Source organism: Sprattus sprattus (assembly GCF_963457725.1).
Source record: "Sprattus sprattus genome assembly, chromosome: 4".
Lineage (NCBI taxonomy): Eukaryota > Metazoa > Chordata > Actinopteri > Clupeiformes > Clupeidae > Sprattus > Sprattus sprattus.
The window spans coordinates 2,583,991-2,609,407 of NC_137923.1; the positions used below are offsets into that span (position 1 = coordinate 2,583,991).

The 25,417-nt window shown below is 41.7% G+C and overlaps 3 protein-coding genes across 4 annotated transcripts in view; 2 read left to right on the forward strand and 1 right to left on the reverse strand.

Moving 5' to 3' along the window:
• Positions 1–547: 547 nt before the first annotated feature.
• On the forward strand, positions 548–10,561 carry lyn (LYN proto-oncogene, Src family tyrosine kinase; the record flags this gene model as incomplete). The annotated part of the gene is made up of 13 exons (XM_080837277.1): positions 548–606; positions 4,019–4,152; positions 4,468–4,519; positions 4,616–4,721; positions 4,841–4,939; positions 5,034–5,137; positions 5,500–5,649; positions 5,801–5,953; positions 8,521–8,703; positions 8,820–8,896; positions 9,361–9,514; positions 9,659–9,790; positions 10,359–10,561. The coding sequence occupies exons 2-13, from the start codon at positions 4,024–4,026 to the stop codon at positions 10,559–10,561; spliced, it is 1,542 nt and encodes a 513-aa protein (XP_080693403.1). The 5' UTR covers positions 548–606; positions 4,019–4,023.
• A 2,687-nt stretch (positions 10,562–13,248) lies between these two features.
• urod (uroporphyrinogen decarboxylase) lies at positions 13,249–18,982 on the forward strand. The gene is made up of 10 exons (XM_080837280.1): positions 13,249–13,398; positions 14,205–14,317; positions 14,580–14,659; positions 14,827–14,889; positions 15,126–15,323; positions 15,773–15,934; positions 16,355–16,492; positions 17,468–17,568; positions 17,773–17,839; positions 18,438–18,982. The coding sequence occupies exons 1-10, from the start codon at positions 13,382–13,384 to the stop codon at positions 18,600–18,602; spliced, it is 1,104 nt and encodes a 367-aa protein (XP_080693406.1). The 5' UTR covers positions 13,249–13,381; the 3' UTR covers positions 18,603–18,982.
• Positions 18,983–22,611: 3,629 nt separating this feature from the next.
• The window catches only part of zswim5 (zinc finger, SWIM-type containing 5), a gene marked incomplete at its 5' end in the record, with an annotated part of 51,088 nt that continues 48,282 nt past the window's right edge, over positions 22,612–25,417 (reverse strand). For both annotated transcript variants that reach the window (XM_080837262.1, XM_080837261.1), the window contains one exon: positions 22,612–25,417. This exon is cut by the window's right edge and continues 1,084 nt beyond it.

Below are 25,417 nucleotides of genomic sequence, written 5' to 3' on the forward strand. Positions count from 1 at the left end.
CTACACTAGTTCTGTGGCCTGGAATGCTCATACGTCTATGCAGTGGCTGTAAACTACAGTATGTGTGTAGACATGATCCCTTTTTTTATTTTACTGATTTGTTGCCATGGCTTTAAGATTAAATTTCATGGAGGGATTTTCGTATCATGCTTAGCTGTTTAACACCGTAGCAGGAGCATCCTCCAGTATTTGCACAGTAGTGTGATATCTTGACTGTAGTGGTCATGAAGGCTATGCAATGTGAAGAGTAGCTCACTCTGAATTAAAGAGAGTTACACCATCCTGCTGAACGCTGACATCCCGTCCCACACAATGACCATAGCGTCATTGTTCCAGGCAAATAAAAGCAATTCTCTTCGATCACCTACACACCTCCAACTGTACGACCGCTGTATTATGCAAATAAAATGTTAGACTCATTGAACATTGTACCAGGAAGTGGTTGATGAACCGAGAGAACATTCGTCCAGCCAAAAAGGTCTGGTTCCTCATTCTGCTGCTTGGGTGAAGCATCAGGAGACAAATGAAGGCGACAACACTGTAACGGGAATTATCCTAATAACCAATTGTGTTGGAACTTTTACGCAGTAGGGTAATATTTGACAGGTAGGTGACATCCTAAACACTTTGTCAAAGTGTAACTTAATAACTCCGTCCATCTTTTAAATGCTGGTCTCTTCTGAAAGTTTTTTAAAAGTTAAGCTATTTTTAAGATGTCTGCAACATCGTCAGAATCCGCCGTATTGTGTAGAAAGTCATAAATAAAAACGAATAGTAGAGGATCGAGGATTTGGTGAACTATTGGAAGCCTATATATATATTCAATTTCAATTCAAGTCCTTGCCATGTGGTGTTATAACCTAGTCTGCCTCTGCGATAATACACAATACTCAAAATATTTGCCAATCAGGTTTGCAGACCTTCATGGGGTGGAGGAGGGGGCATTCAGTTAATCCTGCATGTTTTGCTTATGTGTTGATCCCAAGAGCCGGATTGACGTTATCTACTAATCAAAGGCTCAACTGTTTAACATTGCTTAAGTGACTAACGGAACTGCTTCCCTGTCGTATTTCTAATTCAGGCGAATATTTCAGTCTCTTGGGTGTAGGGTTATATGGTGACTGTTATGTTTTCCACCACACTACCAAAGACAAAGAGATAGCTGAAATAATTTTGAGTTATTCTTGGGTAGTTAGTGGTTAACTACTCATTACTCACTTTTTCTTAGGCATAAATGTCATTAATAATCTCAAAACAACTATCTAAACATTTTTTTACATTTTATATTTGTTATAAGTCCATGAGTGCTGAGTGGTTTTGATTGCAAATGTAAGTTACCTTTCTCTGTACTGTGTGTGGTTGTTGCAGACTAATGCAGACCACTCCTAAGCTTCCTGTGTTGGTTAAGGCTTCTGGCCGGTCAAAGGAGGAAGTGTAGCCACATCTTGCACACACTTCATTTTCTGAACTGGCCTTTGCCCAGCTCCATTCCCCTGCATTTCATCTAAAAATACAGAAAACAGAAGGTGTGATCCAACAGCTAGCCGCTCTCAAAGCAGAAACCCTGTGCAAGGCTAAGAGCTCTTGCTGTTTAAGTGCTTTTTTGCTAAGTGTTGTATTTTATTATGCCATGCCCTCAGATAGGGACATGCATAGATATGTAGGTAAGATAGTCAGGGATAGGGACATGCATAGATATGTAGGTAAGATAGTCAGGGAAAAGGACACACATAGATATGTAGGTAAGAATGAAAAGCTTAGAGAATGTCAGGTGAAATAGATCATTAAAGAATTAATGTTGGATTAGACAGGAGTGGGTTCTCTGTGTGTGCTTTTTAAGGTTGTGTGTGTGTCTGTGTCTGTGTGTCTGTGAGTGTGAGTGTGTGAGAGTTGAGTGTGTGTGCGTGCACGTTCGCGTTGTGAAGAGATTGTGGATTGTGTCCCTACCAGGAAGCTACCGTTGTAAACCTTAATTGTCCAGAAAGTTTAACTGTTAAACATTTCCTCAAGTATGAGGAATGGGGAAATAATAGTTCCACAGTTCCACCTTACCAAGGTTAATATGCAGCGAGATTATCCTAAAAATAGTATGAAAAGATATCAATCAGGCTGCAACATGAAGGGGGTGTTTTTGTAGCGTTTTGTTGACCAGCGGATACTTTGAGAGTGTCTGTCATCTGCAGTGTTTACTGCCTTTAGGGTTGTTGCAGTCCCAGGTAATCAGCATTGCATTAGATCAACGAATAATGATGATGTCATTTCCCAGCATTAACAGGCCTGATAAAGAACTGAGGGTCATAAGATAAGATAAGATACACTTGTATTAATCGCAGTAGGGAAATTCAGGTGTAATAGCAGCAAGGTAATAGGAATCAAATACATACATACAAATACAACATTTATTAATAATAACAAAAATACAAATAAATAAAATAAAATAAATAAGATAAGCACAACTCAGCTTGCAAACCATGCCTCATTACCTAGTTAAACCCACAAGGGCTGAGAGAGAATAGAGGGATCTCATGCTCCATTGCCTGATTAAACCCAATAAGACATGCCTGAGCAGGGGAGAAAAGAGAGTGATAATAGTGACCAGCATTATTGCACTCTCATGTGCATAAATCCACAAAACCAGCTAGTCGTGTTTTTTTTCTGCTGATTCTTTTATCTGCAGAATGTTCATTGGTAAAACTAAACCTTAATTAAACTCAAAACAATATGTCTGTAAAAGTAAGCATTACTGCTTATAATTTAAAACATGTGCATGGCCCCTTAGAACTAGCATGATAATGTATTGCAAAAACTTCCTCCGTTGGTTTTTTGTTATTGTATTTTACCAAAGAACGGAAGTCAACAACCTTAGAATGACTGTCTAAAAGATACATTCTAACGAATGTGTGTTTGTAGCGTTTATCATTGCTTAGGTTGGCTGGGAAGAGACAGGTCATTGACTAGCCAGAAGTGTTTTTTAAACTCTTGTATTTACCCTGCACTCATTTCACATGGTCTATCAAACGTGTGTGTATCTCATCCAAGCTCCAAATCCAAATGTATATAGCATTGACATTATATTGTGTAGTTTAAGTTTAAGTGTTGATTTATCTCATGTGTCACTAGACTGAGGGAACAAGACCAGCATTGTGATAATGAGAACTTTGGCAGAAAAGGCAGAAAAGCCTGAGCCAGTCTACGGTGGTGTGATTTCTCTGTACCTTTGTATAAGTTGAAAGTCACAATTACAATATCTTGAGGAAAAAACTAGCAAAAACATATTTAATAATCATTTAGTCATAGTATAATCTACAGGGGTAGTTCATGCATGCCATACAGCTCTCTAAATGTGTTCCATTACTGGATACCGTAGGGCAGTGGTTTCCAGAGTGAGGGGTGGGCCCTGCAGGAAGCAAAGGCTCCCAGATTTTTTCACTGTCCAATAGGGGCCTGTAGTGATGACTTTAGGAACCATAAGAGAGTCAGGCCGATATTTTTACATTAAGTGTCAAAGTGTCAAACACCTGCCCAATAAAAGGACAATAAAATATTCTTACAGTAAACTATTTAACTTTAGCTGAATTACTGTCTTTACAACCTTCTACTAAACAAGTAGATGATACTCAAAGAGGTTTGTATTTTCTATCTGCTGCCTTAGAGTTGGCTGGTAGATCCACCTTTAGGAACCACTACCATATAGTTGCCTGGTAGATCCACCTTTGGGAACCACTGCAGAGTTGCCTGGTAGATCCACCTTTAGGAACCACTACCATAGAGTTGGCTGGTAGATCCACCTTTAGGAACCACTACCATAGAGTTGCCTGGTAGATCCACCTTTGGGAACCACAGCAGAGTAACCATATGCTACATCTTATATAGGCTACTGTCCTTAGCTGAGGGTCATGACCAAGGGTTTGGAAAATGTGGTCCTGTCTATGTGCCTATGTCCTGCTTTTGGATAACATCCTAGATCTGTTTGTTAGGTACTTGCAACTGAATTTATTTGTTTTCCCTCCTTCCTCAGGAATCATGGGCTGTAAAAAATCCAAGCTGACAGAGGGCCAGAATGGTGGCATGAGTGATAAGACACACCAGCCAGTACGTACTGACCAAACTGTTTATGTGAGAGATCCCACCTCCAGTAAGCCACAGACAATAGTAAGTAGTAGTAAACAGGATAAGACAAAAATCAGCATGTTCCCATTAGTTCCTCAGGCTGCGCTACATTTAACTAGTGAATCTATTGTTTATGTTTGTTTGGTATGTATGTCATTGTATCTCAAGCATGTATGTCACACACATTATTACAAAAAGGCTGCATGTTGACGTGTTAGTCTTGTGGTTTAATTTGCCTATGACAATAGGATATGAGGTACGGTAACTCACTGTCTACAATACTGGCTTTTGTGCCGTCCACAACAGTGCAGTTAATGATTCCTCTGTAGCCGTGTAACATAGCACATTTCCTTCCAGAATGATCCTGCCTCATCTGGCTTGCTACCTGGTCAGGTTTTCCAGATAGAAGGTGGGTTTGTCCGTTTTAGACTTGTCACATGATTTCCCCTATTCATGAGCAACACTGCATTGCACATGCATAACCAATCTGTCTTCACCCAAACAGAACAAAAGGAGAGGGATAAAATAGTCATAGCCTTGTATCCATATGAAGCTATACATACAGATGATCTGGGCTTTAAAAAGGGAGAAAAACTGCGGGTGCTTGAGGAGTGAGTACACACTGCATGCAACTACACTCAAAGTCTCTCGAATGTCTCTGAATTAGTCAAAGCAACCCAAAGACCACACAAGGGTTAAAATGACACCAAGCCACTGCCTGTTTTTGTAGACATGGAGAGTGGTGGAAGGCTGCCTCTGTAGCCACTGGACAAGAGGGCTTCATTCCTTCCAATTATGTCGCACAAGTGGACACCATGGAAACCGAAGAGTAAGTGTGGAACTTACAGCTTGTCCTTCATCGCTGTTGTCCACCTAAGCGTTTCAATAAAACATTTTAATTATTTATTTTTTCAATTCGAAAGATGGTTCTTTAAGGATCTCACGAGAAAGGACGCAGAAAGGCAACTGCTGGCCCCGGCAAACAGACCAGGAGCTTACCTCATCCGTGAGAGTGAAACCTCAAAGGGTAGGTGCTTTGGAGCCATGCAGTCCTCGGCTATTTTGATTTTACAATGGTTACCTTACATCACTAGTGCTATTCCATCTTTGTGTTTTGTTGTTACACTAAATGTGGAGCAATCCAAGTACAGTGCCCAGCGTGGCAATGGTTTGTTAAATGATGTGGTCTGAGGTGCGTGGTGTAGAAGATGTAGGGGTCAAAATACACAAATCTCCATCTGTGTAATAACAGTGCTTATGGTTGTAGGGTGTTATCATGGATCGATATCATCTCTTAATGGGCTATCTACTTATTTAACTAAATAACCTTGATTTGGTTGTTATGTGACATAATGATTGATTGTTTGCGTCCCACTTCCTTCTTGACAGGAAGCTTTTCCCTCTCCATCAGAGACGTGGACAGCCAGGGCATGGATGCGGTCAAGCACTACAAGATCCGCAGCCTGGATAACGGAGGCCATTACATCTCTCCTAAAATCACCTTCAACGATATTGGCAGCATGATAAAACATTACCACAGTAAGATGAATAAGCAATGAATGCTGACCTATATATTGTTCCATATGTTTTCATCAATGTTTATAAAGCTAGTGAAGATAGATTGATCACTGTTGTGCTCAATGTCTTTATCAGTAGGCTTGAGATTGTTGCTATGCTGCTCCCATTACAGAACAATCGGATGGACTGTGTCGGAAGCTGGAGAAGTCCTGCGATAAACCCAAAGCTCAGAAACCATGGGATAAAGATGCTTGGGAAATCTCCAAAGAATCCATCAAGATGGTGAAGAAACTTGGCGCTGGGCAGTTTGGGGAGGTGTGGATGGGTAAGGAAGGATATCATTGATTTTTTTTTGGCTTAAGTGTTTAGTTTGTTGATTCATGTGCCTTTCAAATTTCTGTGGGCACGATTAAGGGTAAAGGTACTTTAAAAGGCCACGTGGACTGGCCAAACTGCATGCTCACACTCACCCTATGCTTTAAACTTTCACACAATGGAGCAGACCGACAGACAGCTGTATTCAAATGCTGTCACTTCCTGCTCCAGCTAGGATTTGCCAGCATCAATGACCACATTATAGTGAGGATTGATAGCACCCCTGCCCATGGGCCTTATCCACTAGATCAGTGGCGGAAATGTCGATGCATCTAAGGCCAGATTTGCATGCAATTTTTTGCTCCTCTTCATACTACCCCTATGCTGTGGCGAGAACTGATGAATTGCAGGAAGCTGTCAGGCTTTTTTTTTTGCAAATATACAAATGTTGTGGGAGGCCTCACACATTCAAGCCGTTTCCTTCAGCTTCCCCTGACCCGACTGACATTAGAGGACTGCTTGAGCGGCAACGGGCAGCGTAGCAACCAAGAGACTCCACTCGACAATAAACATTTCCTTCTATTGAGCCCCTGGCTTGCATGTCTCACCCGTGGTTTTTCCTCTCTCGTGTTAAATGGACCCACGCTGTTTTACCTATCATGAGGCCAGGGAAGAAGGTAAATCATATCTGACCATGCTTGGAATATACCACTCTACTTTTAGTGAGATGAACCGTCTCCTTCCTGGTTCCGAATTAGTAACATTGGTACTAAGTTATAACTTCTTAAATAAATCTGATGAATGACTTTTGTAGTATGTTTACCTGGCACTGTCCGTAAAAGCCTTGACACTCTTCTATAGAGCAGAGAAGAGAAATGAAGGCGTCCATGTGAATTTATGTTGAAATCCTTGTCCCATTTCCTTGTCCCTGTCCCTTCTTCTGTATACCTAAGGCGGAAGCACTGAATATTATTATTATTATTATTATTATTCTTTATTACAGACACCAAGTTCCATATAAAGTAACAGACATACAATTATAATAAATAAATAAAAATAGAAATAAAGAAAAACAAAAAGATACAACACACATAATACAGTGCATTAAAAAGTATGAAGACATTTGTGCCAATGTCGTCTTAAGTTTGAGGTAAAGCGATAACAGCTCTTTAGAGGGTTGACCAGAGCCTCTACTATGCAGTTCTCAGACTTGTCCAGTCGACACATGAAACCATACATCAGTTTTCTCAAGAGCGCCTCACAAGTTGGTACGTGCTTAGAAACAAACAACTGACTAGCACTATGCCACCTAGGCACATGAAGCAGCAATCTAAAAGCTGCAGTATCTGAATAGCTGCAGTATGTCATCTTTGTTGTCAGAAGGAAGTTTTCCCTAAACCTGCAGCAGTGGAAGTTTAATGTAGAGTACTACTGGGAACGATAAAATGAAATGGGCCCTTCTCAGTTTGCCCATGGATTCTACACATCAAAAAAGAGAGCGTTTAATGATTTCTACTTTGCTGAAAAGTAGCGTTCATGAAATACTGTGAGAGGTAAACCTGGAGGTTGTTTGCCCATGGGGTTCCTCTCGGTCATATCGAAGCAGAGCATTCATCATTTGCTCTGAACTTTGGAAAACTGTTCCGTGCTTCAAAACTGTGAAAGCCCCTAAAAGAATGACGACCTCTCTAAAGTGATAGCCTTTGAAAGCACAAATGTCATGGATGAGCCATGCTCTCAATTCCCACTTCACCCTGGGACCTAGCCACGGCGGGCGGTCTGGACAGCCTCTTATCGTCCCTTCTCACATGGCCTTCTCTACCTGAGATGAAGTGTAAGCAAAAGGAGAAGTGAGGTTCTTTCTACATGAGTCATTTCTCTTCAATTCATAAGAAATTCCCATTGCTCTGACAAATAGCAGCAAACGTCTGAGAAACGTTTCACAATAGTGTTGGGTTTCTTGTTAAGAGCTGAGCTAATCAACAGCCAGGCAGCATGGAGTGTTTTTATACACAGGAACAACATGCCCACAAAATGTTCAAGTTCAAGTTCAAGTTCAAGTATTTATTTGTCAGATACACAGAAAAACAGAGTCAGACTGGGCACTGAAATTCTTAGAAGACACCGCACAACAACCTACCATAGCATAACATAAAATAACATAACATAACATATGAGTACTCTAAACATAAATCACACACATATAATAAACATATAATAAATCTAAAAAATCTACAAAATAAATACACAATACAATCGGCTAAACATATAATACACATATAGTAACCTAAACTAACCTAATATACCTATACTAACCTAAAGACAAGTCAAATGTGCCTGGTATCAGGTGGTGATAAATGTATAAATGTAAGTAGTTTTGTTGTCCGTCAAGGTTTTTGTCTGTGTGTCCTGATATGAACATGTGCTGAGGTTATATGAAAGTGGGCTGAACTAAGACTTTTATTTTTATTTCTACTGTAGGTATGATCATGCAGCAGTTGCATGCCTTGTATGTCATACAGACTTAAAATGAGGAGTGAAATAAACTGTCAAACTTTCTCTCTCTTATACTTTCAGCATATTACAATAACAGCACTAAAGTGGCGGTGAAGACTCTAAAGCCAGGCACCATGTCTGTAGAGGCCTTCATGGAGGAAGCCAACCTGATGAAGACTCTGCAGCACGAGCGACTGGTGCGCCTCTACGCCGTGGTCACCAAAATCGAGCCTATCTACATCATCACTGAGTATATGTCCAATGGTAATTTCAACTCTTTCATGCTGCATGGAAATGTGCGGAACCTATTGAAAGCCCATTTTTGTGTAGATTTGTTCATGCTTTGTAATGATTTATTTATTGTTGTACTCTTTTTAAAGGGAGCCTTTTGGATTTCTTAAAAAGTGATACTGGCTGCAAACAACAGTTACCTAAGCTCATAGACTTCTCTGCTCAGGTAGAAAAATGTCTCTTTTTAAACTTTTCTTGTTCTGATCTTGGATGTCTGTATTTACGTGAAGGAAAATAGCAGGTGTCATATTTTCCAGTGGTTGAATAGAAAGAGGAAATAAGAACTTCAGCAGTTGGACTATTAAAACCTGTTGTGTAACAAACTCAGTCATGCAAGCTATACTGGCACAATAGAGTTTAGTTATTCATGTATTTTAGCATTTAGCATTGTATATCTTTTTTATTTCCTTTCTTTCCTTTAATCATTTAAACACTTCACACATTTAGGATTTAGGGGACGAAGTAGTATAAACTAGAATTAATATTATCCGCATGTTGGGTTTACATTTAGTCAAAAAGTGACATTGAGAGAAGCCAACATTTTCATTTTCAGTTGACCTGTTAAAAGGAACCAGTGCATTATGAGGGGAATGTAACTATGTGACTCTGCTTCTGCTCCTGTGGTCACAGATTGCTGAGGGCATGGCTTATATTGAGAAGAAGAACTACATCCATCGGGATCTGAGGGCTGCCAATGTGTTGGTTTCGGACAGCCTGCTCTGTAAAATAGCTGATTTCGGTCTGGCCAGAGTAATCGAGGATGACCAGTATACCGCCAGAGAGGGTATAATCTCCATACCCATACATGGACTTCTTTCATGGCTTCCTTTCCCCTTTCTGCTTTCTATATTTAATAATGATTAAAGTGACACATGTTTATAAAGATATGAGAAGCAGTAGACACAGATCATTTTCTCCCCTTTGTCAGGAGCCAAGTTCCCCATTAAGTGGACAGCACCAGAGGCCATTAACTATGGCTCCTTCACAATCAAGTCTGACATGTGGTCTTTTGGCGTCCTCCTGTACGAAATCATTACATTTGGAAAGATCCCCTACCCAGGTAATACAATTTTAAGAACATTTGAATAATATAATTTTTCGCATTAAATATATTGGAATGGTATTATTAACCATCCCAAATGTCCCTGTATGCAAATACAATGACACTAAAGCCTTTCAATGTGAATGTGGTGAAAGATGTAGACTTTTCCTACATTTCCATTAAACCTGACATGGTCTAGAATAGATGACGCTTTCAATTTTGTGATATAAGAGTGCAAGCTTTATCACATTTTAAATAAAAGAGTATATTATTTAGATGGAATAATGAACATGTCCTTTTGGGACGTAGTCATTTTGTGAAGATCTTGTTTTCCTGTTCCCTGATATTTGTATACGGAGAACAGTTTGTTGAACAGTTTGTTGTGATACAGCATATTTTATAAGAACCTTTTAGGAGAGCACAAGGCTGCAAATTCTTTCCAGAGAAATATTGCCACCTGCTGGTGAATGATATTACTGCCGTGTACTTTGTTTTGACACAGGAAAGGGAATATGCATAAATACAGGGCATGTCCATAATATTTTCATCTTATAAGTGTAGTAATCCTGCCACATCATATTCACAGGCATGAGCAATGGAGAGGTCATGACATCTATGCAAAGAGGTTACCGTATGCCCAAGCCAGAGAACTGCCCGGCTGAGCTCTATGACATCATGATGACCTGTTGGAAGGACAAGCCTGACGACCGGCCCACCTTCGACTACATGCAGAGTGTTCTGGATGACTTCTACACAGCCACTGAGGGGCAGTACCAGCAGCAACCTTAGTGAGGAGGAGTGGGGCATCAGGGCAGCGGAACTCTCTAGAAGGGGCAAGAATAACCTACTCAGACTGAGATGAACAAACATGACCTGAACGTGACAAGAGGTGTTGAGAGCTTTGTGGGTGCCAATACAGCTGCTTTTTTTTTCTTCAAAATCAAGCTTTAATATATTGTCTCTTGTTCTTCAAATTGAAGATTTTCTGGAGTCTGTATGTGTGGTCATTGTAAAGCCCTCAGGACACAAGTGAGAAATAATGCCTTGTTCAAGACCAACATTGAAAGCATCCCTGGAACATCACTCCCAAAAGACTGTGGATCGATGGTATTGTCATCTTTGTCTAGAACAAAAATAAATCTGAATACACAGCATCATAATCATTAGCTACATTTTTATATGAGAGGTAAGACATTACCAGTTTTCCAATGACTTCTTAAGCATATTTGTCACCTTCAAACTGTGAATGGCAGCTTTAGTTCTACAAATGCTGTACTCTGCAAAGTTGATGAGACATAGTTATGGCTAAGAATATATTGAAATAAAAAGCTAACAGCCAATTTGCACTGCAAACGCCAACAACAGCACAATTGGCACCATCTAGCTTGCTAACTGATGTGCTAATGATGTGCTAATGGGATTTTGACAGTTTAATCAGAGACGTAATGCTGTAAAAGTTTCCAACCTGAACCAGAATAGTCAGGGCGGCCAATGGGAAAGCCAGGTGTGTTTATGTCTCCTTCAGATAACCATGTATCTTCAAATTCATGTTAGGATGTTTTGCAAACTAGCTGTCAATTGAACTTTCCTTAGAAAAAAAGTAAAAACCTGCATAATGTAGCTGTACGTATATATTTAAAAATAGTCATGGTTGCATGACAGCTATTGGTGTTTTGGTCTTAAAGGAAGTTAATTCAGCTTGTATCAATTGTGTTTCACTCACACATATTTAAACGTATTGTTTAATATGTAATTGCATTAATAGCACTTTTTTTTACTGTGCGTAGAGTGAAATGTACATAATATATATCTTATTGTCCTATTAGGCCTTGAACTTTATGTCTCGGTACATGTCTGTGTATGTCAATTGTACTGTAACTGTAATGATTTTATTTTATGAAAGGTGATTAACCTGAATGAAGCTCTTCGGTCTAGGGTTCTGTGTAATTTTGTCAAACTGTTCATCTAACAATTTGATTTTTGTTGATGTTTAATACATTTCGGAAATTAAAATTTACAGCACTATAAAATCTTACATCATGTTAATGAATTGCTATATTACACCTTTAGAACACTATACACAAATGTCTTAACCCAGACTTATTTTTGAATGATTACATTTCTGGCAATAATAGACAAAAAGTTTGTTGCATATCTTATTCTGAGTGAATTTCCCATAACTATATCTGTACACAGATTGGGTGTGAAACAGTACCTAAGAGATATTTCAGCGGTTTTGCAACTTATCTAGTGATAATGAGGGTGATTGTGACTTTATAAGAGATATATTATTGTGCTAAATTACAAATACAAATTACGATGTATACATAAGCAACAATATGAGCTTAATTGCATAACTGTCTTACACTGTACACTATTTACTACGTTTTAAGAATTCTGCATATACTGTATATATGTGTACATATATATATATATATATACTAAGTGTAGAATAAATGCTACATAAAGTTGTACAAATGCCGCATATATAACATGACAGGAGAGTATACACTATCATAATAATATGTTACCCTGTAAGCAAACAATGAAAGCTCGAGTTTCAGAATGTTTTCCTGTTACAAAATGTACAGAAGTCTGGAGATGGGTGAGCTCACTGGACAGGTCTAGCCTTTCTTATACCCAATGACATTCCCAAATCTGGCTGCCCTTTACAAAATATATCTCACAATTTCTGTGAGTAGCGCACTGGCAGAATGTTTCTTTGGTGGCCTTAAACTGTTAAACACGTTTGGCCTTTGTTAATTTTGCAGTTTGTTGATGCAATGTATTTCTAAAATGAACTGTTGCCTTAATGTTTTTATCAAATGCCCACAGTTGAATTGCTATTTGCACTCAACATGATGATTATGGCTACGGCCTGTGTGTGCTGTAGCATGTGTTCATTATGTTTGCAGGAAATAAGAAAATACAGCATATATAATTCACTAACTCTGAATTAGTGAATAATTGATTTAATTTGCCACCAAACTAACTAAAGTAAACACGACCTAAGGAGGACTAGAATGGCCTACTTCAATGTATCAACAAGTTTATTTTTGTAGACTAACAGGGATAGGAAGGTGTGTGCATAAAGAGAACTGTTCCACTGACTGATCATTTGCACCCATCAGGCAGGAAAGCCTGAACACCTCCTCCAACACCATCTCAAGAGTCTGAGCTCTCTTGTTGTATAAAATCTATCTAAGGGGTGAGAAAGTAGTAAAAATTGGAATAATTTGAATTTGAATCTGCATAATGACCCAATTGAAAATGAGACTCACGCTCATGGGCTGGAGGAGGTCGGCTGCCCATTTCACGGCGTAGAAATGCAAAGTGTGTTGCATCACAGTACAATCATATAATTTACTTTACAACTCAAAACACACATTTCTTGGTGCAGTTACGTTTAAGTTTTCTCTACCCCCCGCCCTTTCTTTGAATTTTAACGTCATGTGACCTACCAAAGATGGCCGCGCCCGGAGAAGTTCATATCGTTACATGACAGGTTCGCTTCATAGGCTTATTCAAGTTGCAGTAAGGCAGCTAGAGAGTGCCTTCGTTGTGGACAGTTGACAATTCTGCGTGTCAAACTACAGTTTTCCATTGGTCATGAATAATCATATTATGTGAGTTATTATTATGATATTATTTTTATTGTTTTGAAACAGTAACATTCTGTACAACATCCATCAGTCGAGGAGCTGTAACGTTATGCTACTGTATTTAGAAATGCTCTACTGTTTAAACACTGTTTCTGTTTCTAATGCCAGGTTACGATAGCTAAGTTAATAAGAAGCAAGTCATTTTTATACTGGCATGCTAGTCAGCCTGCCTATGTTACGATGTTGTTGAAACAAGTCAGTTAATGTTAGACTACGCTACAATGTTTCCGACAATTATTGAACGCACGATTAAGATTATAGTTCATGGCTTTTCACAAAGATCACCAGGTGAAATAATGTATGTTAAGACTGGCTAGGTGGTAAGACGTTTAACGATAGTTCTTTTCACTTAAGCTTAAAGTAACTAGCGACACCCTTGTACCTAGTAGGACGTATACAACATTATACCACAGCATCGACTATTAAACTGGCATAGCCTAGTACCAGCCAATCAATTTCACGGTTTTATATTGATGTGACGTTATATATTCATGTACAATAGCCTTCCTATACTAAGTGCCTAATACTCTTGGTCATACTCTACAACATTATCATTACCGAAGCAGAGGGAACCGTTGGTCTGTTTTAGGAGACAGCAGCAAGGCTTATCTATGATGCTCACTTGCTGCTAACAAGAGCAGCTGTCTTGATAAAGAAAAGGGAGTGGTAATTGTATCAGAAATGACTGTCATACCAGGAGAGAAGTGGTATAGTCCTTGGATATGTCTCCACCACAACCTGTTTGAAACGATTTTTATTTGGTTTCATAGACCCAAAGACTTTCCTGAACTGAAGAATGACACATTTCTACGTGCAGCGGCTGGTGAAGAGGTTGAGCATGTCCCTGTCTGGTGTATGAGACAAGCTGGCCGGTATTTACCAGGTAGCCTAATGCTGTCATGTCACTCTGTCCTTCTTATCGAATGAAGACCGTAAGACTACCTAGCAGCAATGCCTGGGTACAACAATGTTGAATTCTCAGAGTGAATTTACTATGCAAAATCTAGATTAAGTTTAGGATTTGAAATTACTGCGTGGCACTTAGGCCTGTAGAGATTGTGTGTTGGCAAAATAGTGGATCAGAATGCCTCTCTCCTTTCCTCTGTGCTGCTGTAGTTCTTCTCATACAAAGTTTGTTTGTGCAGAGTTCAGAGAAGCACGGGCTGGTAAAGACTTCTTTGAGACATGCCGTTCACCTGAAGCTTGCTGTGAGCTCACCCTGCAGGTAAGGACAGTATTATGTACTACTTCACTGTCGGACTTTATCAAATTGTGTTTGATGCTCTTTGACTCAGGAGATGGAGGTGTCTCTGAACACTGGAGTCTTGGGCTCCAGATGATTGAAAGCACTACACTGTATGTTGATATTTTTATTTTTTTCCCTGCTTTTAGCCTCTCAGACGTTTCCCATTTGATGCCGCCATTATTTTCTCCGACATCCTTGTTATTCCCCAGGTAAGGAATGATGGAGTCATCTGAATTCCCCATTAGTCATTGTCAACAAGGTTAGCATGCACATGGCCTTGTTTTCATAGAACAACGGTTTAATAATGTGCCACGCATTAACCAATGCCTGACAAGTGTGGTCTAATGATTACTCACAGACACTATTGACTCAAGCTAATTTACAGTGTTTCAGTACCAAACATCTCTCTGTGTGTCTGTGTGTGTCCGCAAATCCATTCCTCTAGGCCTTGGGTATGGATGTTCAGATGGTTCCAGGCAAAGGGCCTACTTTCCCAGAGCCTCTGAAAGAGCCAGAGGACCTCCAGACTTTGAAGAGCAAGGTGGACGTGCATGCTGAGCTGGGCTACGTCTTCAAGGCCATCACACTCACGCGCCACCGACTGGAGGGCAAGGTGCCCCTCATTGGTTTCACTGGAGCTCCGGTGAGTGGCATCTCTTAACACCCACATTTACCGTCATCAGTACAAACCAGACCTCAGGAAATATCAGCAATGTTGCTTGTAGTCACTTTAAAGTGGAGTTGGAGAGTTTGGACCATTTTTCAGTTGTCTATTCCCAACCAGAAACCAAGAAAAGAACAATAAGATGGAACAATACATTAAAATAAATTAAAGAGATCTATATTGCCCAAACCTTTCTCAGACACAGTGAAAACGTAGTATGTAGAAATCTAATTTATTTGTGGAGTAGTACTGTTTCTAAGCAACAGTACAGGCAGTAGGGTGTTTAAGCTGTGTTCGTTGTGGTAGTTGAAGGCGGGAAAACTCCGATCATGCACCTGATTGGACCAAAACCTTGATTGAATCAGTGAGCAATTAAATGGGCATCAGTACACATGATGATGCTGCTGTCTGTGTTTTTTCCTGTTCAGTGGACTCTGATGGCCTACATGATCGAGGGCGGAGGCTCCCCCACCCACTCCAAGGCCAAGCGCTGGCTCTATCGGCACCCCGAGGCCAGCCATCGGCTGCTGAAGCAGCTCACAGACGTGATCGTGGAGTACCTGGTGGGCCAGGTGGCCGCAGGGGCACAGGCAAGCAGGGGGAAGGAGGGGAACACGTGGAGTTCACAGACATCAGGCTCATGTGTTCGCTAAGGAGACACTGGCTCTTCTTTGGCCTATACCTGTACACCTGACCCCTCAGTGATAGTGTGCGGGTGTCATAGCGTGCAGGTCTCATTAAACATGTCATGGCAGATGCCATACCTTATCAGAATTCAGAATTCAAAAGATCTTCACTGATGTGACAGTGTTGATGATTACGTTATCCAGGTGATAGAGGTTTTAAAGGAAAAGTTATCTAAAATGTAATGGTTATGTTTGACTGTGCTCATTTTAATGAATATTTGAGAACGCTTTTATATATTCTGAACTGCTGGTGTCCTTAAAATATTTAGAAACATACAAGCACTGTTGCTAAGTGCAGAGGACCTTTGTTCTGTTTTGCTTCAGGCCTTGCAGGTGTTTGACTCCCATGCTGGTTGCTTGGGGCCGAAGGAGTTTGGGGAGTTTTCCCTACCTTACCTCAGAGACATCTCCAAGAGGGTAAAGGAGCGTTTGAAGGATTCTGGCCTTGAGAAAGTGCCCATGGTAAGAACTTTCATGTTCAAAGCTTTTACTTATAAACTGAGTATCAACATAGACATGCTCCATAATGTTAAAATGAATTTTGTTAACCTATTATCCCTGACAAAAAAAAAATGCTGTTGCCTAAATAAGAATAATGGACACAGGGGCGTATCTAGCCCTATTTTGGGGGGGTTTGAATGATTAAACCATGATTTAACCATGGTTTAATCATTACGAGTTATTAATAGATGTCGTGGCTCTCTTTTATCATGCCGGTTCACTGCTCCTGTGGGTATGCTCCGCCAGCTATAACTAGCTAGTGAACTCTAGCCTAAAATGTTAACATACTCACTTGAGCTGCAAATCTCTACCATATTAATGTATAATTAGCACCTGTCTCACCTGTTTATTGGAGTGCCATATTTGAAATCTAAATTGGTTGATTTCTCATTAAAACCCACTAGAGGACACTATTTAAAAAGGATATTTTCAAAAATATCCTATGGGGGAGCATGCCCCCAGACCCCCCTAGTTATGCTGGGTCACAGAAAAAAATTCTAGTTTTATCTAGGGGCTTAGCCCCCCCAAAAGTGGGTACCTAGATTCATCCCTGAATGGACAAAGGAGGGTGTTCAAAGTACTAAGTATTGAGCAGAGCTTAGTCTTTCTTGTAGTTTTATTTAACACCAGCAGATGGCAGTATGTAGCTTGTTTGTGTAAAAAGTTAAGGATAGTTGTCCTTGCAACAATCATCTCTACACGGCACATTTTTTCTCATTCATAAATTTGCTTAACCATTTCTTTCATTTATGTCACTACTGCTTCCATGTCTGTGACATATTCCAGGCATAAATCACCCTTTCATACTAAAACACAAGTTCCGCACTATAGGCTGGAAAAATCTCTTCTTTTTTTTGAAGATGCAGGTAGTGTTGTTCCTGCAGACTCTTTGTTCCGTTGTACACTCCATCGACTCACTCTTTGTCTCCTCTTCAGATTGTGTTTGCCAAGGATGGACATTATGCCTTAGAGGATCTTTCCCAGTCTCATTATGAGGTTGTGGGTTTGGACTGGACCATTGACCCACAGTCGGCACGGTGAGATTTACCCCCTCCCCCTGTTGCCTAACCGTAATGGATGGAGCCTCTCTCACGCTCCTGAGCCGCCGTCTAGCAATGAGGGATGGGTTAATTTCCCCCTCAGGGCAGTGATGAACGCTCTCCATTGCCTCCTCATTGTTTTTCACTGAGTCCATGCTGAGCATTAGCATTAGCTAATGAACATTTCCTGTCTCCACGCAGGTTGAGGACTGATGGCAAAGTTAGTCTCCAAGGCAACATGGACCCCTGTGCTCTCTACGCCCCGAAGGTGAGGATTACTGTTGTCATTATTGGGGGGAAAAAAGTAGAGCACTCTTGTCATCTGGAAAATGCTAGGTTGTGTAGCAATGAACTCAATGAGTCAGAAACCTGGTGGGGGTGTACATAGATCAGTTGATTTATTTAGTGTGTCTGGGGGGGGGGGGGGGGGGGGGGGGGGCAGAAGGTCCTCTGAATCAAATCCATCTGCTCATGACTGCAGTTTGATTCACTCCACCACGTCAGAGTTGATGAGGTTCTCAGAAAATTCAAGAAGGGTCTCTTTTTTTCTGCCTTAAAAACATGATTCCCGGAACTCGGTGAGGCCTAGCTGAGCCCCCGGTGGCCAATTGCGGAGTGTTTCACAGCTTTGGACAGTACAGTTGCTGTTCTTCACAGTGGCAGATGTAGGATTCTATTCCTTTCCCTGACTCATTGGTGTAGACATTTACACACACAGAGTAGCCAACTTCCCAGTGATCAAAGTCTTCTTGTGAGGCTTTTTTTTGGTTTGTAATGGAGACATGGCTCTGAGTTTTCACAGGCCATCTGAATGTAATCGCGCTGTGGTGACGTGAGTCAGGCTAACTGTCTCTTCTGTGTCTCAGGAGCGTATATCAGAGATCGTGAAGAAGATGCTGGAAGGGTTCGGCACGCGAGGGTACATCGCCAACCTGGGCCACGGTCTCTACCCCGACATGGACCCGGAGAGTGTGGGTGCCTTTGTGGAAGCCGTCCATAGCCATTCCCGTCAGCTCCTCAAGCTCAAGTGAACTCTTCCCTCCATCCATCCAATAACATCCATCCACCACAGATGTTGAATCAACAGAAAACTAAGGTCAATGAGTTCACACAACAGCTCCATACCAGGCTATGTAGCGTAGAGCTAACCAAGGCTAGCATGCTAAATTGTAGCCCAATTATAATCTGCATTTTGTCTTGGCTGTGAAGAAGGAAGGAGAAGAGAAGGTGATAAGATGTTTGTGACAGGAGGTGATAACACATTGTCTTTTTATTTCTCATTGGTCAAGCAACTGCTACAACTATTGATGTATTTCAGCACTAGGCTATGTGATCATGTGTGTATGTGTGTATGTGTGTATATAATGCTGGATGATTTCTAAATGCAAATAAAGAGCTGTTGTTTTATGGAGGTCGAACTGTTTTTGAGTCGAACATTACATGTGATGGATGAAGATAAAATGTAATCTTCCATCATTTTAATTTATCTGGGTTTTGGGTTGAGAAAAAAACAGAACACTTTTGAAATGAGAATGAAGGGTTAATGATTAAAGGGTTTATAACATACTGTTAAAATGAAATTTTCATGATGATTATTCCCATTTCGATGTCTTTCCTTAAGTGGAATTCAGACGTTAATCCCAACTGGTGTTTTCCCCCTGGAGGCTCTAAGCATCCTAGATGAGCAAATCTCAAAATCCAGTTGTTTTTGTGTTTTTTTAGTCTTTCTAGTAGGGATGGGATTCCACAAAAACACACACATGAGGTGGAATTAGAGATGGGGATGGTGATGGTTTTAGTCCAATGCAAAGCCCTGTGTGGCTGATTGGTTTGGTTTAAGCAACCCTTTGATCACTTGGGCCACCAGTATTTTGATTCCAGAAAAAGCACACTCTATTCAGTCTTTCACCTTGTGTTGTCTGTCTCTTTCGAGGTGACGGTACTAACTTTAATAGTCCTTTTCATGATGGTGTTTTTCTGTCCTACAGTTCTCATGGCTTTATCATAATACTAAACAAACACTGAGCAGGCTGCGTCAAAGCATGGTCATGGCACCTCTCTCTCTCTCGCTCTCTCTCTCTGTCTCTGTCTCTGTCTCTGTCTCTGTCTCTGTCTCTGTCTCTGTCTCTGTCTCTCTGTCTCTGTCTCTGTCTCTCTCCTCTGTCTCTGTCTCTCTCTGTCTCTGTCTCTCTCCTCTGCATCTCTATCTCTCTCTCTCTCCTCTGTCTCTCTCTCTATCTGTCTCTGTCTCTCTCTCTCCTCTGAATCTATCTCTCTCCTCTGTCTCTGTCTCTCTCCTCTGCATCTCTATCTCTCTCTCTCCTCTGTCTCTGTCTCTGTCTCTCTCTCTCCTCTGAATCTATCTCTCTCCTCTGTCTCTTTATCTCTCTCTCTCTCTCTCTCCCTCTCTTGTGCGCATGTGTGCGCGCATACTCCGTCTGCTGCCCTTCTCTCTCCTCTCATTTGTTCACGCAGAGCTCTGTTGTCACAATACAGGATCAGGCTGGTCTGGCCTGTGCTGTGCTGAGGGGAAGTGCTGTAAGCCTCTGGAAAGAAAATGCTGTAATCAATTTGCTGATTAGTGTGGTGTTTTCCCCCCCCCCCCCTTTAAGCCTCTGTCAATCTGTGCCTGTTTGCCTTCGCAGAGCACACAGCTGCGTTGATGGAAGGTTTTGAGCAAGGGTGGGGGTCTGGGGCCTCTTGCTTTCTTAGAGAGCTAGGCTGTGCGTTACCTCAAGAGTCTGTGGGGCATTATTTTTAATTGCAACAATGAATCTACACGGGAGGGAGGGGGGGGAAAGCCTGAGTTCCCCAAGGCCTCCTTAAAATAAGGTGCGGAAGGGGGATGGTGGAGTTGTCTGTGTGTCTGTGTGTCTGTGTGTGTGTGTGTGTGTGTGTGTACATGAGAAAGGGGTTCAAGCTCAATCTTTCAGCAGATCACTAGGCCTGAAAATCCAATCTGCCGGCCAAGACAGCAGGCTGTACATCATTTGTCAGGCCCTGGCACCATCAGCGCTCTATCAGATGGGAGTGGATGGGGAGGGCCTCTGGCCTTGATTGATTGGAAATATTAACTGGGCTGATGGAGAAAAATCCCAATCAGGCAGAGGAGCCTTTACCGCAGGGACTTACATTATGAGTTAATGGATCTGAGAAAGGGGAAAAAAGATGGTAAAATGGGACAAAAGAATATGTGCACATTAAGCTGACCCTGAGGGTCCACAGATAAGCCAAACTGTCATTTCAGACAATCTTTATATTTTTTTCCATTTTTTTTTTTGAGAGTCATTACAGTGAGTGAACACCTGCAGACACAATATAAAAACAACATGCTCACATCTGAGCGTTTTGAAATCAGCTATCCTCTAAATATCAGGAAGATAAGAGGCAATCAAATTCCATGATATTAGGACAGCCGTTCAGGATGGAAAACGTCAGCCTTCTGCAATCAACACCACCAGACCTTCTCATATGGTTGAGAGACGTGCATCGAAGTCACACACCCGGTAGAATATATATATTTTTAATTTATAAGTGGATCTACTGCAGATCACCCCTGTTGTTGTCAATGTCATTACTTAAATGTGAGAATTTCCCTTCCCCCCCCCAAAAAATGAAAAGAAAAGCACTCCATGGCACTCAGTGGTTGGTGGTGCTGGAGTGAGGGTAGGCAGCAGCGCAGCAACACCACCCTGCCCCCCACTCTTCAAAGCCCTGGCTGGTGCTCCTCAGCATGCACACCTATCCCATCCTGCCCAGTACTCCTCCACCTTCCCAATTACACCGAGGCTGCTCGGGGAGCCACTGTGGCGGAACAAAGCTCTTCAAATGAGGTCCCAGAAGAGCGCCAGATCTGACAGCCTTGCCATGCCTGCTTCAGAGAGGAGAGTCAGCACAGGCCTTCCAGCTTTCAAACCAAGGTGTGAGAGAACACGCACAGGGTGGGGGTGGGAGGGATGTAAGGGAACGGTAGTAGGGGCCGGGAGGGTGGGGGGTGGGAGGGATGTAAGAGAACGGTAGTAGGGGCCGGGGCATCGCTAGCCTATGGGTCTGAGCCAACTCCCGTGTGCAGATGAGGATGTGTCAGCTGATGTTGAGGAGTCGGGATCAACGATCTGCAGTAGCACGAAGCACTACACACACACACACACACACACACACACACACCGTCCTTCTCTGGACTGAGGCGTCTGATTCACCTCCCCCACTAGCACTCTACTATCCATCTGACAGCTCCAGCAGACACACAGCAAGGTGAGAAAGCCAATTACTCCACCGTCTTCTGTCTCCTGTTACTGCGGCTAGATCACCCCCCCCCCCCACTACGGGAAGCACACTTTCTCCCACGTGGCTAACCGCGCTGCTACGCTAGCCATACTCTGGCAGATACCAACCATTATGAGCCGATTCTTACATGCTTGTTCAACCGCTCACACTCTCTTCCCCCAGCCAAGGGGGAGAGCAGGCCCCCGCACCCTCGCACCCTCGCAACAGACATGAAACAGACGGAAAAGCTGCTGCAACTGAGTTTGCTGTTTCCTAAAGCACCAGTGACTCACATCAGCTAAGTTGCTGCCATTACGATTGGGCCTCTGCTCTGCTGAAGCCATTTTGGTCTGATGAATGCCACTATGTAGATTGTTCACTAGAAAAGAAATACTGTGCAGTCCCTCCAGGATCACACAACAGTCTGCTGCAGAAAATCTCCCCAAAAATGTTTTATTCCTGATCCCACCAGGGTCTTGCGAGCGTTTGGTGAGATTCTTGCGGCCAAAAGTACCTGGAATTAATTTGGGACTTTTCAGATGTTGCGGTTAAAGTTGTGATGATTTCAAGCTAAACAATAGCTATCGCAATTAGAACTGCTTTTTTGCAGTTATAGATTGAAAAACGCGAAATTGCAAAATCCTGGAAAGGCCGTCTGGGTTATAAGGTGAGTGACGTATGCAAAATTCTTAAAAGAATCCAGTTTCAAAAGCAAAACTAATCATCTAAAATTGGAAATTACATTCATCTGGAAGGCCATGACGTGTTTCACACTTTATTCATAGAAAAGCACTGAAATTCCAACACAAATCATATAAAATGGTAGTAGCATTACATAAATAGTAATAAATTTTGTTTATAGACATTAGCTCAAGAGGTTGCACAAACAAAAAGTGTTGATGAACTATACTTTTGTGGCAACAAATACTGGATACCTTTTTTCTTACAATTCAGTAGCACAAAGAGGCGACAAACACTTTCCCTTAAATAAACAGTAAAAAAATAATAAAATTAAAACAAACAAAATTTAAAACAGTAGATGAACTAGTGAACAATCTCTACCAGCGATTATTATGCTTTCCTTCTAAAAAGTCTAGGGACGGGTTTAAACACTGGTACAGTTAACACATATAGACACTCAGAGTATGGGAGTGGGGACTGAGGAAAGCCAAAGGAGTTTTTTGATTTCTTTTTTGTTTTTTTGTTTTTTAATTTTCTTTGCAATGGCATAGGACCGTCTAATTCCACTACGAAACATAAAAAAAAAAAAAAAAAAACTTGCTTGCTTTTTTGTATAGAACAGGCAACACTAGCTCATCCTGCAGTAATATGTTTCTTGAAAAAAAGGCAAGTATTCCCTCAGTCTGCTCGTCTTGGGGAGAGGCTCTGACTGGGTCTACCTAGTTATTCCTTCCAGAGTGCTCTCTCCCTGCCCCTACAGGAGAAGAAATCAAAAACAAACAACCACCCCCTCTGCCTGTGCTGAGCATCGAGTCAGGGGGGGAAAGCATGTCACCACAGGGAAGGGCGATGGCAGGCCAGCACAGGGCCCTAACCGTCCCCCACCGCACCCCGCCTCAAGTCTCAGGGGGAGGTGTGAGGGCCAAAGGCGATATTTCTCCATCGCTACAGTCTTGAAAACACACACTGGTGCTTTAAAGAGAATACAATAAGGCTTAAAGTTTGAAGTAAGAACTTGTGTGTCAATCTATCAAAGGCAAAGGCCAGCTGCGGTTCGCACTACATGCAGATACTTGTTGGGTGGGAACCGGCTGTATCTATTTGTCTGTCTGTGTCTGTCAAAAATGTAGGGAAAGAACATCCCACTCTCTCGCTCAGTATGCTGGGAACCGCTCCAGAGAAGAAAAAAAAGGCTAGTGTGTGACTAGTGTGTGTGTGTGTGTGTGTGTGTGTGTGTGTGTGGGGGTGGGGGGGGTTTGGGGGGGAATAGAAGGGGGTACCATTACGTGGTCTGCATAGTCTGTTCATTTCTGCTCACAATTGTCCTCCTATCTTCAATCTCTTGCAAAACAGGTTGCAAAACAGTAACAAATGAAAACAAATCAGAGAAATGTACACAGGAGCACCTGAGAATTTTTAAAATCTTTCCTCTCTCCTCTTGCTGTTGTCGCATTCCCAGCCCACAAAAAATTCAAGTATCTGAAAAAAAAACAACCACAAAACCAAACCAAAAAAACATAGTCATCATAAATAATTATAACTTTACAACTTTTTCTTGAATTGACACTTTCATATTTACAATATCTTAAATGTTTCTGCTACTACTTTTTGTATTGTTTCTTTAAGTGATTCCCTGAGAACGGAGTTGAGCATCTCTTTTCACGTTTCCTTTCGTTTTGTTTCTTTTCTTTTCTTTTTTCCCCCTCCACTCCTCCCGTGATCCTTCAGCTGTATGTCGCAGAGTGCATTCTACGTGTTCGCACTGTTCTACGTGTTCACACTGTTCTACGTGTTCGCACTGTTCTACGTGTTCGCACTGTTTCTACGTGTTCACAATGTTCTACGTGATCACACTGGGGCACTTTGTGGAGGGTGGCCATCATGGAATGTGGAACATCTAACACGATCATTAACCCCACCCCCCAGATAATAATCACAAACAAAAATCTTTAAAACTTTGCCAATTAGGTCAATTTTTCCAACACAGTTAGCATTTTCAGTTTATTAACCTAGTGTGTGTGTGTGAAGTGGTTGGGCACCCTCACCCCCCCTTCCTGCTCCTCCCAATGCTTTCATTACAACAGTTGAAAACTATAAGTTTTGGGGGGGGGGGTCTTAAGAACAAAATGATTGAAGGCTTCTGTCCCTTCTCCCCCCGTCCATATGAAGCTACACTGAATGCAGCATCGCTAGCTTGAAGTTTGCTACACCCTCGACCTCACTTTAGCCTTCACATGTCTACATTTCTCTGTGGAAGAAGGGGAGTACCAAACTCGACCTTATTAACTTGACAACAGTCTTTGTCATATTTTTTTCACCTCTCTAATATAAAAAAAAAAAGTACTGCTGTTGATACTTGAAACGGAGATGCGACTCAACCCGACCGGGACGTACAGAAAAGTAGAGGAGGAAGAAGGGGGTCCGTAGCTTGGCTTGGGGTAGGCGAAGGGGAGGGGGGCGTCTGAGGGTAAGCCGTTTGTTTTTGGGTGCTGAATGCTAATGCTGTGTACCCATCACCCGTTCCTGTCCTCCGTACAGCAAGAAGGCCAAAGGCTGGCTCCCCTTTCACACACGGAGTTATTAAAGCTGAGTCTTGGAATCCAGTCGAGGTATTAACACTGGCTTTTGCGCGTTTGAAGGAATGATGTTCTACATTTCGTGTGTTTTCTGATTATTCAAGCATCTGCGATATCCGCCCCCTGACCATGTCGACAGTAAGATTCCCCCTGGCTCAAAGTATGCCCCAAGTTATCATTTGGTTTTATCTCTATGTGCCACTTCTACAATTGTTTTAAACCACAATATGCTTTTCTTACTAAATTAAGCAAAAAATACTCCTCCATTCTGCATGTGTTTCTACTTTATCTTCCACAGGTTCGACCTGGTAGAATAATTTAGT